General features: G+C 42.7%; 1 protein-coding gene and 1 long non-coding RNA gene across 2 annotated transcripts in view; one reads left to right on the top strand and one right to left on the bottom strand.

The window, feature by feature from the left end:
• The window catches only part of Spmap2l (sperm microtubule associated protein 2 like), a 44,074-nt gene that overhangs the window by 20,712 nt on the left and 9,089 nt on the right, over positions 1-14,273 (bottom strand). The window contains exon 2 of the mRNA XM_060380801.1: positions 6,426-6,459. Coding sequence (XP_060236784.1) covers positions 6,426-6,459 — 34 coding nt within the window. The remainder of the gene's footprint in view (positions 1-6,425; positions 6,460-14,273) is intronic.
• The window catches only part of LOC132653178 (uncharacterized), a 43,781-nt gene that overhangs the window by 20,917 nt on the left and 8,591 nt on the right, over positions 1-14,273 (top strand). Inside the window, exon 3 of the long non-coding RNA XR_009590926.1 lies at positions 1,472-1,535. This is a non-coding gene — a long non-coding RNA (uncharacterized LOC132653178). The remainder of the gene's footprint in view (positions 1-1,471; positions 1,536-14,273) is intronic.

The following is a 14,273-nucleotide window of genomic DNA, read 5'->3' as shown; positions in this document are numbered from 1 at the left end:
CCGCACTCATGAACTCTCTGCAGCTATGGTGACATGCCCAGGCCCAATCTGTCAAGGTCAGTTAGCATTCCAGCAGGCACCACTGGTTGGAGACAATGTGACGATGACCGGTTATAGGAGAGTAGGTCAAGAATGGTGGTGGAAATGCTCAAAACATCTTGTGCGGCCTGGCACGGTGGCTCACACTTTTAAACCCAGAGCTGCAAAGGCAGAGGCAAGCAGATCTTGTTGTACATAGCGAGTTTCAGGCCATCTGGGGCTCTATGTCTCAAAACAAAAAGGGAAGAGAAAAACAAAATACAGTATTTTATAAGAGTAAGGGATAATTTTTTAAAAAAATGTTCTGAGAAATACAATGTTGCTAGAACAGTGTAAACTAAAAAGTCTTCTAGAATTATTAAACTAATTGTATCTGACACAACATACAGTACATATTATATTTACACAATAAAGACATAAATACCTAACAAAGGAAAGCGCCCACTGGCTCCAGAAACTCCTAGGTTAGGTGGGTACTTAATGACTGAAAAAAGAACACAACTCGTGCATGAGGTTGTAGGTGTCTTGGTGACTCTGGGTTGTGAAGGGACTGTAAATTTCAGACAGGATGGTTTTTTTGTTGTTGTTGTTTTGTTTTGTTTTTTGCAGTTGTTTGGAAGGGTGTAAGTACTCGTGTCCACAGCGTTAGGTGTTATTTCCAGGGCGATATGCTTGCGAGTCAGTGGGGTTCCTCCATCTCCCTTCCCCAGCTGCAGAGACTGCCTACTCTACCTCTCAGAGCTGAGAAGCACAGGCAGAACAGGTTCACACTGGACAGGAGGGAGAGGTGGGCTTGTTATGTTAACCCATTCAAGCCATTAAGTCAGTACATCTTGCTTGCCACAATGAGTGCAGCTTAGTGTATACCCTCACGTTATAATTACTCATGGGCTCAGTTGGAGTTTGAAAGGATCAATAATAGCAACCCTTTTTATATACTCCTAGGAGCAAACAAAAATAAATGGAGGAGATGAAGGACAAAAAAGTATTATTAAAAACAATACTAAAAAGTATTATAAAACTTCTATAAGCTTTTATAAAACAGTATATTCTTGCAGTATATACAAATCTACATTATAAATAAAACTAGATTGAAGAAAACAATTTGGATCCTTGACATCCTTGCTCCCCTATAGAGCTAAGCCTTCTGAGTGACCAAAAGCAGACACAAACATCACTTGATGCAGAAAGTCGGCTCCCACAGAGGACTCAGAGGACCAGTTCTTTCTCGCCACCACACAGATGTCACTCCCAGCTCCTGAAAAGTGTACTTAAGTATCGAAGCAAGAGAGTTGACAGGTTTCTTCCAAAACCAGCCTGAGCTCTTTCACAGGGTCATAGCTCTGTGTTAGAGTCAGTCTTGACCCAGGCGTCCAGTGAACTCCTATCCCAGGCACAGCATATGTAAAACTTTATGCTTGTGTCTTTTCAGATACGCCCTTAACTAAAGGAGGCGCACCACGGAGAGACTTCCAGTGAGTGGGAAGAGGCAACAGGTAATTAATAGCCACTCCCAAAGCTGAACACTCCCAAAGCTGAACCATTTAACTCAACAAGCTAAAAAGCCTTTCATCAAGTTGCCTGTCCCAAGCCACTCATTCATTTAACTCTTTGCCTTTAATTGAAGAGGTATTTTACCCTGGGCGCCTAGTCTCAGCTATGCTATGAGGAGTTGTGCAAAAAGACCCTGGGGACACGAGGTAGAAACAAAATCTGCCCACCTAAGAGATTATTCCAGCACCTTGGAGACTCCGGGTCTTCTTATTTTTAAGTGAGGCCTACTTTCCTCGCACTAGTTTTTATTGAGAAATAATGTGTGCACATCTCTATGTGGTAGTTAGGGTGAATCAGTACATACGTACATACATCAGGGAGTGAGCATTTCCGCCTCGTTTTTACGTGTTGAGGGCTTTGTCCTTCTAGTCATTTTGAATTGTATAGATTTTTCTAACCCAGCAGCTGTCCTTCTGTGGGTCTCTCTTCTCTGTGTTTTGGGGTCTCTTTACAATTTGTACATGTGTTTATTTGCTCACTGTGTGTGTGAATGCAAGCGTGAAGAAGCACACGGACCGCAATGCACGTGTGGAGGTCAGAGGAAAGCTTTGAGGAGCTGTTTCTCTCCTCCCGTGGTGTGAATCCCAGGGCTTGGACCCAGCTGGCTGGGTGTGGCAGCCAGTGCCTTTACCTACTGAGCCATCTTGCTGGCCTATTTTGGTGCCTCTTATTGCCAGTAAACTTAGTTCATCCATTCAATAATTTAAAAAAAAAATTATTTATTTATTTTTTTTTTTGAGAGAAGGTCTTATGAGAGAGCCAAGACTGACCTCCAACTCAAGGCAATCCTCCTGCCTTTACCTCTTAAGCGCTGGCATTACAGGCACATGCACCACCATGCCTGACTATTACTCAGTAAATGGTATTCCACGCTTTCTGTAAACCAGTAGTGTCCCGGGTTAGATGTTCACTGGCACATAAAACAGACTCAAGTCATGGCAGAAAGGCAATAAATGAAATAATGTATGCATATGCTATATTAGTTGGCAATATAAAGGTGGGGGGAGACCAACCATGGCCACCGAGAGTGAAGTCACTTGCGGGCAAGGCTGAAGACCTGAGTTCAGTCCCTGGGACCCACGTTGGAGAGAAAGAAACAATTCTACCATTTGTCCTTCGATCTCCACACACTCACCATGGCATGCGTGCGCCCCCACACAAATAAATAAATGTGATAAATTGTTTTTAAAGTAAGTGGAGGGAACGGGAGTGTGCCATGGGGAGAAGGCCACTTCTGCAGGAGTGGGCTCAGAGCCCCTGCTCCTCAGGCTGCCTCTGAGCAATGGGTAAGCACACAAGATCTTGCGGACTGATTACTCCATTTCAGAGGGAGCCGGAGAGTTCAAAGATCCCGACTGAAAACAACACGCCAACGTGTTATTCATCTCAAAATCGCTATGTGCCTGACACACTCTGTACACGCTCATTTTTCCTTTCTCAACACGTCGGATGGTACCGCAGGGTTTGGTAAGTGCAGAGTGGACGGGTATTTAATCATTTAAGATATAAACTTAGTAAACTGTGCTACAGGCCAGATCATAGGACTCTCAATAAAATCAGCGACGAGGCCGCTGAGATAGTTTAAGTTTGCCTTGTCTCTCAGTTGCCAGACCAAATCCAGGTTATAGGACAGCAAGAACAGTGCTTCCTCCCCCCACTCCCATCACTCAGGACCCTTCTTCCCTACGCCCCCCCACCACATTCTAGACTCCCGTAAAGCCCTCCCCCATTTCTTATTGTAACGAACCTCTCTATATTCTTGCTCCTTGATGTCTAACCTTTCCCAGCTTGATGTTCCCAAACCTTCAGGGATATAGAGGTACCAAGAAGAGCTTAGAATCTTTAGGACATTTCCGAGTCAGATGGCACCCTACAGTACCCACCCATCTGCTGAGGCTGCCAAAATACCAAATTCATTTCTAAGTTACATCATCCCGATATAGTACTTCAAGCTCATAGGAGACTCTGACTAAAGCTTTTATGTGTCCCGCTAGTCACAGTGGTCTGGAATCCCAGGACCAGGGGGGCAGAGGCAGAATTTTGTCTTTAAAGGGAAAAAAAGAAAAACATTTTACCTGTGCCCTTAATTTTAAAACATTAGCAAATGTTTGTAAAGAACAAGCTAACAACAAAACTTTTTCAGAACAGACTGGTAGAATGTACTTCAATTGGTTTATTTATTGAACAATTGGGCAAGTGCTAATGCTTTGCGAGGGCGTGGTTACCATTATGATTCGTGTGCTGTTTCCATAGCTACACCTCACTACAGCCTGGGCTGTCCTCAGATTCTATGTACAGCCAAGGATGACTTTTAATTTCTGATCCTCCTGTCCCCTTCTCCCATCCAGCTGGGACTGCAAGGTTATGCCACTGTGCCCAGCTCCCTCTCTTGGATCTTAATATAGCTTTCCCTGTCTTTCTTGAGAACAGCATTACCTCACTGTGTCCTGTCACACCACTGTGCAGAAGGAAAAAAAAAGTATGAAAACACTGTGATTCATGAAAAGGGAAAAACAACAAACACCTGAAGTCAGGGAGACACCTCTCAGGTAAATACGCCACAAACCTGAGGACCTGAGTTCCCCTGGGGACTCACGTGAGAAGCAGGAGGGTGTGTCACAAGTTTATAACCCCGGTGCTCCTAAGGGCCAGCTGGCCTGTGATAGACCGTGGGCGGCTTAAACAACAAGAAAGTGCAAGGCAAGAACCGAGGTCTGAAACCTTTCCTCTGAGCTGCAGAGGCACGAATGTGCCTCACTCCCGTCCTCTCCATCCCTCCACCCCGCACCCATGCACCGCATGATCCGAACGTGGCTCCCAAATACCATCCCCTGCGGTTCACCAGTACCCGAGAAAGTGGGCCCACAGCAATAGGTGTATTCAGGTCTCTGCGAGGCGCTCACCTCAGGGAGCATGCTCCCCTCCATCTCGCTATCTGGTTTACATCTGGAAGACATTTCTTTCATAGCTAAGAACAGTAGTCGGAATAAATCCATTCCTGTTTAGGGATTATGTGGGCAGCTAATGAGGATGCTACAATTTTCTTACATAACGAGGCCCCAGACCATCAGCCAAACAAAACCAAGTACCATTAATTAAATAACAGTAACAGAAATTATAACCAATTCTCACATTTCTTTTTTGAACCATAAAAAAATAAGTAGATACAGGGAGTCGGAGAGATGGCTGAGCTGTCAGGAGCATTTGCTGCTCTTTCAGAGGGCCCAAGCTCAGTTCCCAGCACCCGTATGGAGGCTCGAAACTGTAACTCCAGCTCCAGGGGATCCTAATGCTCTTTTCTGACCTTCGTTTGCATGCCCGAGATACACACACACACACAAAGCAAGCACTCATAAAGTAACCAGAAATAAATCTTTTAAACAAACAAAACCAAAGTAGCTATAAAGGACTGTTTGTATCACTGCCTGTTTAGACACAGGGGCGTTTGCTCACACTCAGCAGCTGTAATTTAGTTAGATCAGCGTGCATTTTGTTCTTGAGACAGGGTCTTGCGTATACAGTTTAAGGTTGCCTATAATTCACTGTATACCCAGGGGTGGTCCCAAACTCACAGCCCCCCCCCCCCCGCCATTAGCTTCCAAATGATGGGATTACAGACCAATACCACCATGCCTGACTTGATTTGATGCATACTTTTGAGTGAAAACCTAGAAATACGAAGCAGTACTCCGATGGCCAGCCCTAACTCTCAGCTACGTACAGCCATGGAGAGCCATGCGTGCTTTTGCTAGATTTCATTTGCTCTTAGTGAATTCTAATTGACAGAGCCGCCTCATCCCCATTTTCGGGTTTCTTGTGAGAAAAATAAATAAATATTTTTAAACTGCAAAGCATCACACACAGATAAAGTAGGAATATTTACTGTCTAAATAAAGAGGAAAAACACAGAAGCATAGGATAGAAAATCTAAAATAAGTCTGAATAATAAGCATAGCTGTAAATAGGTTGTGATTAAAAATAAATGAGTGGTTTTAACCCGCTTTTTTAAAAAGTAGATAAACCTGCAAGGCGGTATTATTTACTTCCCATCCACAGGAAATGCAGCTAGGACCCTTAGAATTTCCCCTCAATATTCAGCTGTTTCCTCTTCTAAACCACGTCTTAGCCAGGCCAGGAATTAGCATCTCCTTCCACAGGGCGTTTATTTTGGTGCTTACGTACACACCTTTCCTCTTGCGGGGAAGGCATTGTGTATTTCATTAGCCACTGAACCTGTCTCAGAAGCAGGGAGGGGTGAAATCTGCAGATGACATGTCAGTACAGACGCCTGTGACCCTGCAAAGGGCAGGTCTAGCACAGATGCCCCAACCATGATGCCCCAGTCACTTCTTGCTGTGGCCCTCTCCTTCCCCTGCTTTGTTTTATTGTTTGATTACATGTGTAAGCATTTTGTCTGCTTATATGACTATGCACCACACACATGTAGACACTGGAGAAGCAAGAAGAGGGTGTTGGACCCCTTGAAACTAGAGCTGCAGATGATTGTGAGCTCTGTGTGGGTGGTGGAATTGAATGCGGGTCCTGTGGAAGAGCAGCCAGTGCTCTTAAGCGTTGGGCCATCTCTCCAGCCCCTTTCTTACTTATGTATGTGCTTCCTTCTTTATTTTGGTGGTGATCTGGTTTAAAGGAAACACTCTACTATTAAGCTACATCCCCAGTCCTCCCCCTTTCTTCTTCCCATTGGAAAGGCCAGTCATACAGGGAACGCATGGAGTTCCCTCAGAAGCTAAGACAGGCTTTCTCTCAAATGCTCCAGGAGTCTAGCCTTGAGCTTTGGCTGGTCACCAGTTCAGGCATTCTCAAAGTCTTACCATTTCTTTACAGTGTCACAGGAAGCAGGGAACCCTAAAAGAAAATAAAAGCAAAAATTAGAGTCAATAGAAATAAAAAATACAAGATAACATCATACATCCAAAGATATCACAAAAGTAACTATTGCAGGTGCAAATATTGAAGTTAAATATATCATGTACTAAAATAAATCACACACAAATTGAGGTGTTCAAGTTTTTTGTTAAACTGGACTGGAAAAAAATTAGAACATTTAAATCACCAGATTTTAATTTTCTAGGATTAAAGTTGAACAAATGGATTAAAATATTTAAAACAAAATTTTTGTGTGTCCGGGGCTGGAGAGATGGCTCAGAGTTTAAAAGCATTGCTTGCTCTTCCAGAGGCTCTGAGTTCAATTCCCAGCAACCACATGGTGGCTCACAACCATCTATAATGAGATCTGGTGCCCTCTTCTGGCCTGCAGGCAGAGTACTGTATACATAATAAAATAAATAAATATTTTAAAAAACAAATTTTTTTGTGTCCAATAGAATATTATTTAGCTACAAAAAAGTAAAATCATGGTATTTGCAGGAAAATGAATGGAAACTAGAATTGTATTAAGTGAAACTACATACAATCAGGAAGACAAAGCCCACATTTTCTCTCATATGCACATACTAAATTTTAATTTTTTATGTACGTATACGATTGTGGGATATGCCATAAAACTCGAAAGGAAACCATGAAGGGGGAAAAGAGCTCTTAAGAAAAGGGATAAAGAAGGTGATAGACAGCCGGGTGGTGGTGGCCCCCCGCCTTTAATCCCAGCACTCAGAGAGACAGAGGCAGGTGACTCTCTGCAAGCTGGAGATTAGCCTGGTCTACAGAGCAAGTTCTAGGACAGCCAAGGCTACACAGAGAAACCCTGCCTCAAAATAAACAAAACAACAGAAAAGAAGGTGATAGACTACACGTGACCTGGAAATGAATTTGGGGAGAAGGGGGGATGGGGAGGGAAGGTCAACAAAAATGTATGAAAATGCAATGCGTGGAGGGGTGGGACCAGGAGGAGAGGAGGAAGGGCGCTACTATTGAGATGAAAAGTGAATATATAAATTTAAAGTAAATTAAATTCTTAAAAATGCAATAATACAGCCTATTGCTTTATATGCTAACTTCTATTTTTTTAACTGTGCGTAAAAAATTTAAATCTATAGAAGAAACAAAACATTCAATGATATCAGACAGCAAATAGGATAAATGCTTAATAATGTTAATATCTGAAGACTGCAAAAGTACAAACAGAAAAATATACTAAATTATGTGCCAAGAATGGAATAAGCTAAAGGTGTGAGTTAAATTCAAATACAGAAATCTACAAAAAGGCCAATAAGCATTTTTTTTTAAATCAAGCTTACTTGTAATCAAAATAATGCGAATGAAAAATTAAATATTTTAAAGCTATCAAATTAGCAAAACTTCTTTGCAAAGAACAAAAAGAGGGTGAATGAGATGCACATCCATGCACAGCTGCACACAGCTGGCAAGTGTTCAAATCAGTGCACTACGGGAAGCTGGGGTGTGAGTCAGCAATGTTCACACACCATAACCTAATTCTGTCTCTAGACATGCTCCCTAAGGAAACTATTTTAAATGTGGGCCAAGATGTATTAGATTATTGATCAAAATATTCAGTGTGGTGCCTTTGACAGTAAGAAACTAGTAAATCTGAGATATCCAAACCAGGAGAAATGATTAAGCAAATGAAAACGCATGCATAGGAGTTCACAATTTTGGTAGGAAAATGTGGTCAACTATAAGGTCACCATATCTGGAGACCTGTCCAGACAGACATCATAATGACAGACTGTTCTAGAAGAAGTCTCTACGAAGAGTTTTTAACCCCCTCCGAAGGCTTTGAGCGAGCACATTCTGCGCTACGGGGTGTTTATGAAAAAGAGAAGAGGTAGACGCTGGCATCAGGGAGATACTGACCAAAACCCAGCTTTGTCAATTTTTCAACTATGGTCTTGGGCAATCAGATTAAGTTCTATGAGATTAGATTATCCCTCTTTCAGATTAGAGGATAATAGATCTGTGCAAAGATAAAAGATAGATAGATAGATAGATAGATAGATAGATAGATAGATAGATAGATGATGGATAGATGATTGATAGAGAGATAGATGATAGGTAGATTATTAACAGGTGATAGATGATTGATTGGTAGATAGATGATAGAGACAGGTGATTAACAGGTGATAGATATTAACAGATGATAGATGATTGGTAGATAGATAGGTAATAAACAGATGATACATGATTGATTGATTGATAGGTAGGTATAGTATGTGCACACATGTAAAGCACCTTTATATATGAGTGGTAAATGAAGTTACTAATTTTAACTTTAGTGTACCAGTGGCTTTATTAGATCACTGTAAAAAAAAAAAAAATCCAGCCAGCTGCAGCCTTGGCTCCTTCGTGCAGGCATGGTAGATGTGCAGAGGAGATCAAAAGTACCTGTCTTTTCAAGAAGACGGTAGCCTAGTGGAGGAGACAGTGGTAAACTGGAAGATGAGGCATTTCTAGCTGTTGTTTCTAAAGCCAAGCTCATTCTGACCTAAGGAAAGGGAGAGGGTGGTTTCTGACTGCCGTGATGCTGTCCACCACAAAAGCCACAGCTTTTAGCCTATGGGCTTTTCCTATGCTGCTAACTGGTTCTCAGCTTCAGACACATGGGTCCGTGTCAGTTTAATGCTGACCCAATCCTAAGAGAACATCTGTAAATACAGGTCATAGGAACGAGCGACCGAGCGATTACTCCATGGTATATCCCAATGAGCTTCACTTTCTGTAAGGGAAGTTCTGAGGGGACCTGGTTGACAGGCAGGATGGACCAGCTCTGCTGTGGCCGGTGATGTCCCAAGAGAAACAGTGCTGTATCATTTCCAGAGTGGTCTGTAGATCAGACTCGGCTGCATCTCAGTCCACAGCCCCTGGAGGTGGGACACAGCCATCGATATTTTTAAAGGAGATAGATATGGGCTTCATGCAATACTGTGGTAAGAGCAACAGCTCTGGAGCCTGACTGCCAGGAGCGGGATTCTGACTCTAAGCTCCGGACTTGGGCGTCCCGCTCTCTGTACCCTGATGATGTGCTGCACGAAATGGGTCCACAATGTAGAGGAAAGTCAAATAAGACCATATGCATAAGGAACTGCATGGGAAACAGCCAGAGAATGGAAGCCATTATTCGTTCCCAAATTTTGTAAATTAAAATGTTTAGCTTTCTACCGATAAAAAAAAAAGTTACGAATGCAATGTAAGCTGAACTGTGAACATGCCCTTATTTCTATTTCCATCGATTTATGTGCTTCTGCTTTCCACTCGTGTGGGTTGCTCATACGAATGCACACAGGAATGTACCACTGAAAGATGTGTCTGTTTTAAAAATGACCAATTCATTCAAGGAGGGATGTAGACACCAGTGGATAAAGAAGGAAGATAAAACAAAGTAAGAGACTAAACAGTAAAGCCAGCACCGTGTCATCTGGATCCTTCTACCACTGGCAAGTACACTCACAAGCTTTCCTTGATACAGAAAAGCTTTATTCCTGATTTCATTGTTGGTGGTTTCCAGTCAACTGAAGCCTGAAAATATAAAATAGAAACTTCTAGAAGAAAGTAATTCCTGAGTTTTAAACATCTTTCATGATCAAATGTTATAATTGTTCGGTAAGACTCTTCTTGCTTAATCTCATGCAACACCCAGTTTCTAAGGTAAGCTTTATCGTAGGCATTATACAGTTCAAAAAACATACTGTACATGAGTACAATGGGCCGTCCCAGGCATTTGGAGAATGTCTTAGGACGTCTTCCCTGTGGACAAGAGAGAACTACTACGTTAAAATTGGGGTGACTTTTGGAGGGTTGCAAAGGATTCACCACTCATTTCTTGCTTTTATTTTTTTATAGTATCTGTATTTTTCATAATATAATATTTTACTAGTTCTTTGAGAATTAGGCACACGCATACAATGTATTTTCATCATATTCACCCCACTCCCACCCCCATCTCATAGATGATTCAATTTTAAGATTTACCCCATCTCATAGATGATTCAATTTTAAGGTTTGTTTATTTTATAGCATTCTACCTGCATGTGTACCTGAACACCAGAAGGGGGCAACCAGATTTTATTATAGATGGTTGAGCCATCATGTGGTTGCTGGGAACTGAACTCAGGACCTTTGGAGGAAGAGACAGCGTTCTTAACCTCTGAGCCATCTCTCCAGCTCCGGATTACTGAACATCAAACATCGGGGGAGGGGGGGAGGGAGGCATGTTCAACGGTAGTACCGGTTTGCGGAGGGCGCTTTGCAGGTCTAGGTGAACTTGACTTGGCCCTCCGCACTCTCCTCCCGTGCTGTCGGGACGCCCTGTGGTACCCTGGGTGCGCTGGCTTTCTTCTCGTCTGAGTTGAGCTGCCACGGATTGCGAACGACCCTCCCATGGGGAAGGCTGGCACGGCGGAGTGTCCCGGGTGCCTGGGGCTTTGCAATTTGGGGCGGCAGAGCGCGGTGGCCGCGCTTGGTCCGTTAGACCGGTCTGAGTCGGCCCCCGGGGGGGCGGGGGAGAGGGGGACGGAGGGAGCAGGGCGGGGCTTGTTTGGGCGGTGCCCTGTGTTGGGTGCTTCGCCAAATATTGACGTATTGACCTTGTAAAATGTATCCTACGAGACCTTAAAGGTGTCACGCCAATACAGACTAAAGGTAGTGTTTGGCCGTGAAAACACGGATTAATTAAACACGGAAGGAACAGAATTAATTTGTTCCTTCTTCAAAGTCTACTTTTAAAAATAGGCTTTAAAAAAAAATGTGTATGGGATAAGTGAATGTGTACTCACTTAAAGAGGTCCCAAGGGGGCGTGGGATGCCCTGGAGCAAGTCATAGATTGAGAGCTTGCTGACTTGGGTGCTGGGCCCTGAGATCCTAATTCCCGTCCTCTGGAAGAGCATGAGTCAGCTCTGGAAAGTCACTCTTGAGGCAGATAATTCTTTAGGAGAAATTAAACTCAAAACACAGAGGAGGTTCCCAGCAAGGTACCACCAGGAAAGATTCTTCCCTTAAGTATCTGTAGAAGAGTTGTCCTTATATAGAAGTCCTGGCCAGAACCTACTGAGCACTTTGTAAATGACAATAAACGCCAGTCAAGGAAAACTGATTAGATTGAATAAGTGTAAGAATAAGATAATCACAGAGTACTCCCTTAGCAAAATCATCATTTAAAAATGGGGGAAGAAATTTAAAACAGATTTAGAAAATTACTCTTGGACTCTCGGAGATCCACCTGCCTCTTGCCTCTAGAATACTGGGATTAAAGGCATGTGCCACCATGCTCGGCTTAAACTCTATTTTCAAAACATCAACATACAGCAGAATAAAGAGCGTAAGGTTGTGCAGTGAAGGGAAAAAGAAAAAAAAAAGGGAATTCAGTTGTCATGAACGGCTTCCAATGGCCTGTGGCATAACTTCCAGAAACTTCTAGAGTATGGCGCCTTAGTGACACAGTGGATATAGACAATGAAAAAGGCTGGTGGCTAAGACCATTAGGGAAACTGTCACTGGGGAACGAGCGACAGGATCAGGGTGACCTCTCCTCGTCGAGCCTAAATGCCCCACTAGTGGAAGAGCCAGATCACAAGTATGAGTCCCAAGGAAGTGCACAGTGACAAAAAGAATTTGTTCTGAACTGAAGCAATCCTCTCAAAGTGTGGAGTGCACAAAATAGGGCAGCCAGAGGACAAGGTAAGACCCTAAAAAACATGCTGAAAGTGGGCTAGTTCACTGCGTATTGTAATGAAAAAAATGTTTCAAAGACAGAGAGTAAGTGCTGGTAATGCTCCCCAAACGTCTGGCCCTGTGTCCTAATTGGGGCAAAGTTGAAAATTTAAGACTGGGGTGGGGCTAGAGAGATGGCTCAGAGGTTAGGAGCACTGGCTGCTCTTCCAGAGGTCCTGAGTCCAATTCCCAGCAACCACATGGTGGCTCATAACCATTGGTAATGAGATCTGGTGCCCTCTTCTGGCCTTCAGGCATACACGCAGGCAGAACATTGTATACATAATAAACAAATAAATAAAATTTTAAAACAATTTAACACTGATTTTTTAAAAAAATATATAGTCCAGCCTAGCCTAGAACTGCCTAAGTGATCCTTCTGCCTCTGCCTCTTTGAGTGCTGCAATTATAAACATGCACCATGTATGACTTCTAAAAAGAGACGTGAGATAACGAGGGAGCGTAAGTACTTATTGTGGTTATTAGATAATATTAGAAAATAACTAAAGTTTGATTAGCATAAGAATGGCATAGTTATTGTAAAGTTTTAAATCCTTAGCAATTAGAGGTATTTATGGGTGAAACACCATGGTCTCTGTAGTGATGCTCACAAAATTTGGAGAAAGCGGTGAGGAAAAAAATGCCTAAATTAAATAGGATTCAAAGTAGGGTGGGGTGGTGCATGCCTTTAACCCCAGCACTCAACAGGTGGATCTCTGTGGGTTCAAGGACAGCCTGGTCTACACAGAGAAACCCGTTTCAAGAAAACAAAAGCAAAACAACAACAACAAACAAACAAAATGACATGATTCCAAAAACTTAACAATTGTCTGAACTAGATGATAGATACGAGTTTATTATAACACTCTGTTTTGCATACTTGAAGGTTTCTAAAATTAAAAAAACCACCACGTGATCTGAAAAAAAAATGTGTCCAATCTCTCAGTGACACGAGTCATGTCAACCATACATGTAAAACAAACAAAAAAGCAAAACAAAACAAAACAAAAAAACTTTTCAATGAAATACTAGAAATAAGAAACCTTTTTATTCAATTCCAAGCTGCCAGGCAAAACATGTCCACTAGTGCAATCGTGGCCTGGGGGCTATAGGGGTGTAGCCAGCTGCTCTCTGAGGGAGTATGAGGCCTGTTCTACAGGAATTATTTCATGCTTGGTGAAAAACAACAACAACAACAAAAACATGGCTGAGACTCTAGGCACAGGGGGAAACCTACTGTTTATTAAATGATCATGCTGTCAAACTGCATTCTAAATATGTACGTTGACTCTTACACAAAGCATCAAAACTGGTGTAAGTGCTAACTGCTAAGAGCGCTCAGTTGTGGGTGGTTTATCTGAATCAACCACCGAACACCAAGGAAGAGTGTAGGAGCAGGTGGGGTAGAGGGCTGGGAAAGTAGGTGAGCATGAGCATATGGCGGCACTAGTTGGGCTCTAGACGAATGAGAACAATTAAAAAAAATAGGACACAAGGCTAGGAGAGAGGTGAGGTGGGGAGACAAGTCCCTGGCCTGCCTGCTCATGAACCTCCCGGAAGGAGACGGTAGGGTGAGCAGACTATGCAACGACATACTGTGTTACTATGTGAGTCTTCCAAAAATTAATTCCAAACAAGGAAACTTGTGGCTAATGATGAAAGTTTTTTAAAGGAGTATTTCTAATTACATGCCACTTACTTTCACGTGTCATTTTAGTCTCATGTGGACAGCTAAACAAACAATTATGAATAGACATTTGCCTATTTTGTTTCCTCTCTAAAGGCTTGCATACTTAAATAGGGAGCAAAATTGAATTCAAGAATATATTGCTGAACACACTTTGGCAGCAGTCTCTACAGAGACAATAATTCTACTAAAAGACAGGTTCTCTGGAGGCGCTTAGTTGACTCATAACTCAAAGAGGTCAGCTACTGTATCCGTAACACACCTGTCAAGCCAGCACTTAAGGGGAGGGGCAGGAGGATCTTCCAGGAAGACTGACGCTGTAGTGCCACAGTGCCTGCTAGAGCTCCGTCT

This window comes from Meriones unguiculatus, chromosome 3 (genome assembly GCF_030254825.1).
Source record: "Meriones unguiculatus strain TT.TT164.6M chromosome 3, Bangor_MerUng_6.1, whole genome shotgun sequence".
Classification (NCBI taxonomy): Eukaryota; Metazoa; Chordata; class Mammalia; order Rodentia; family Muridae; genus Meriones; species Meriones unguiculatus.
The sequence above is the reverse complement of the archived record's forward strand: the minus strand, read 5'-3'. Positions and strand labels throughout refer to the sequence as shown.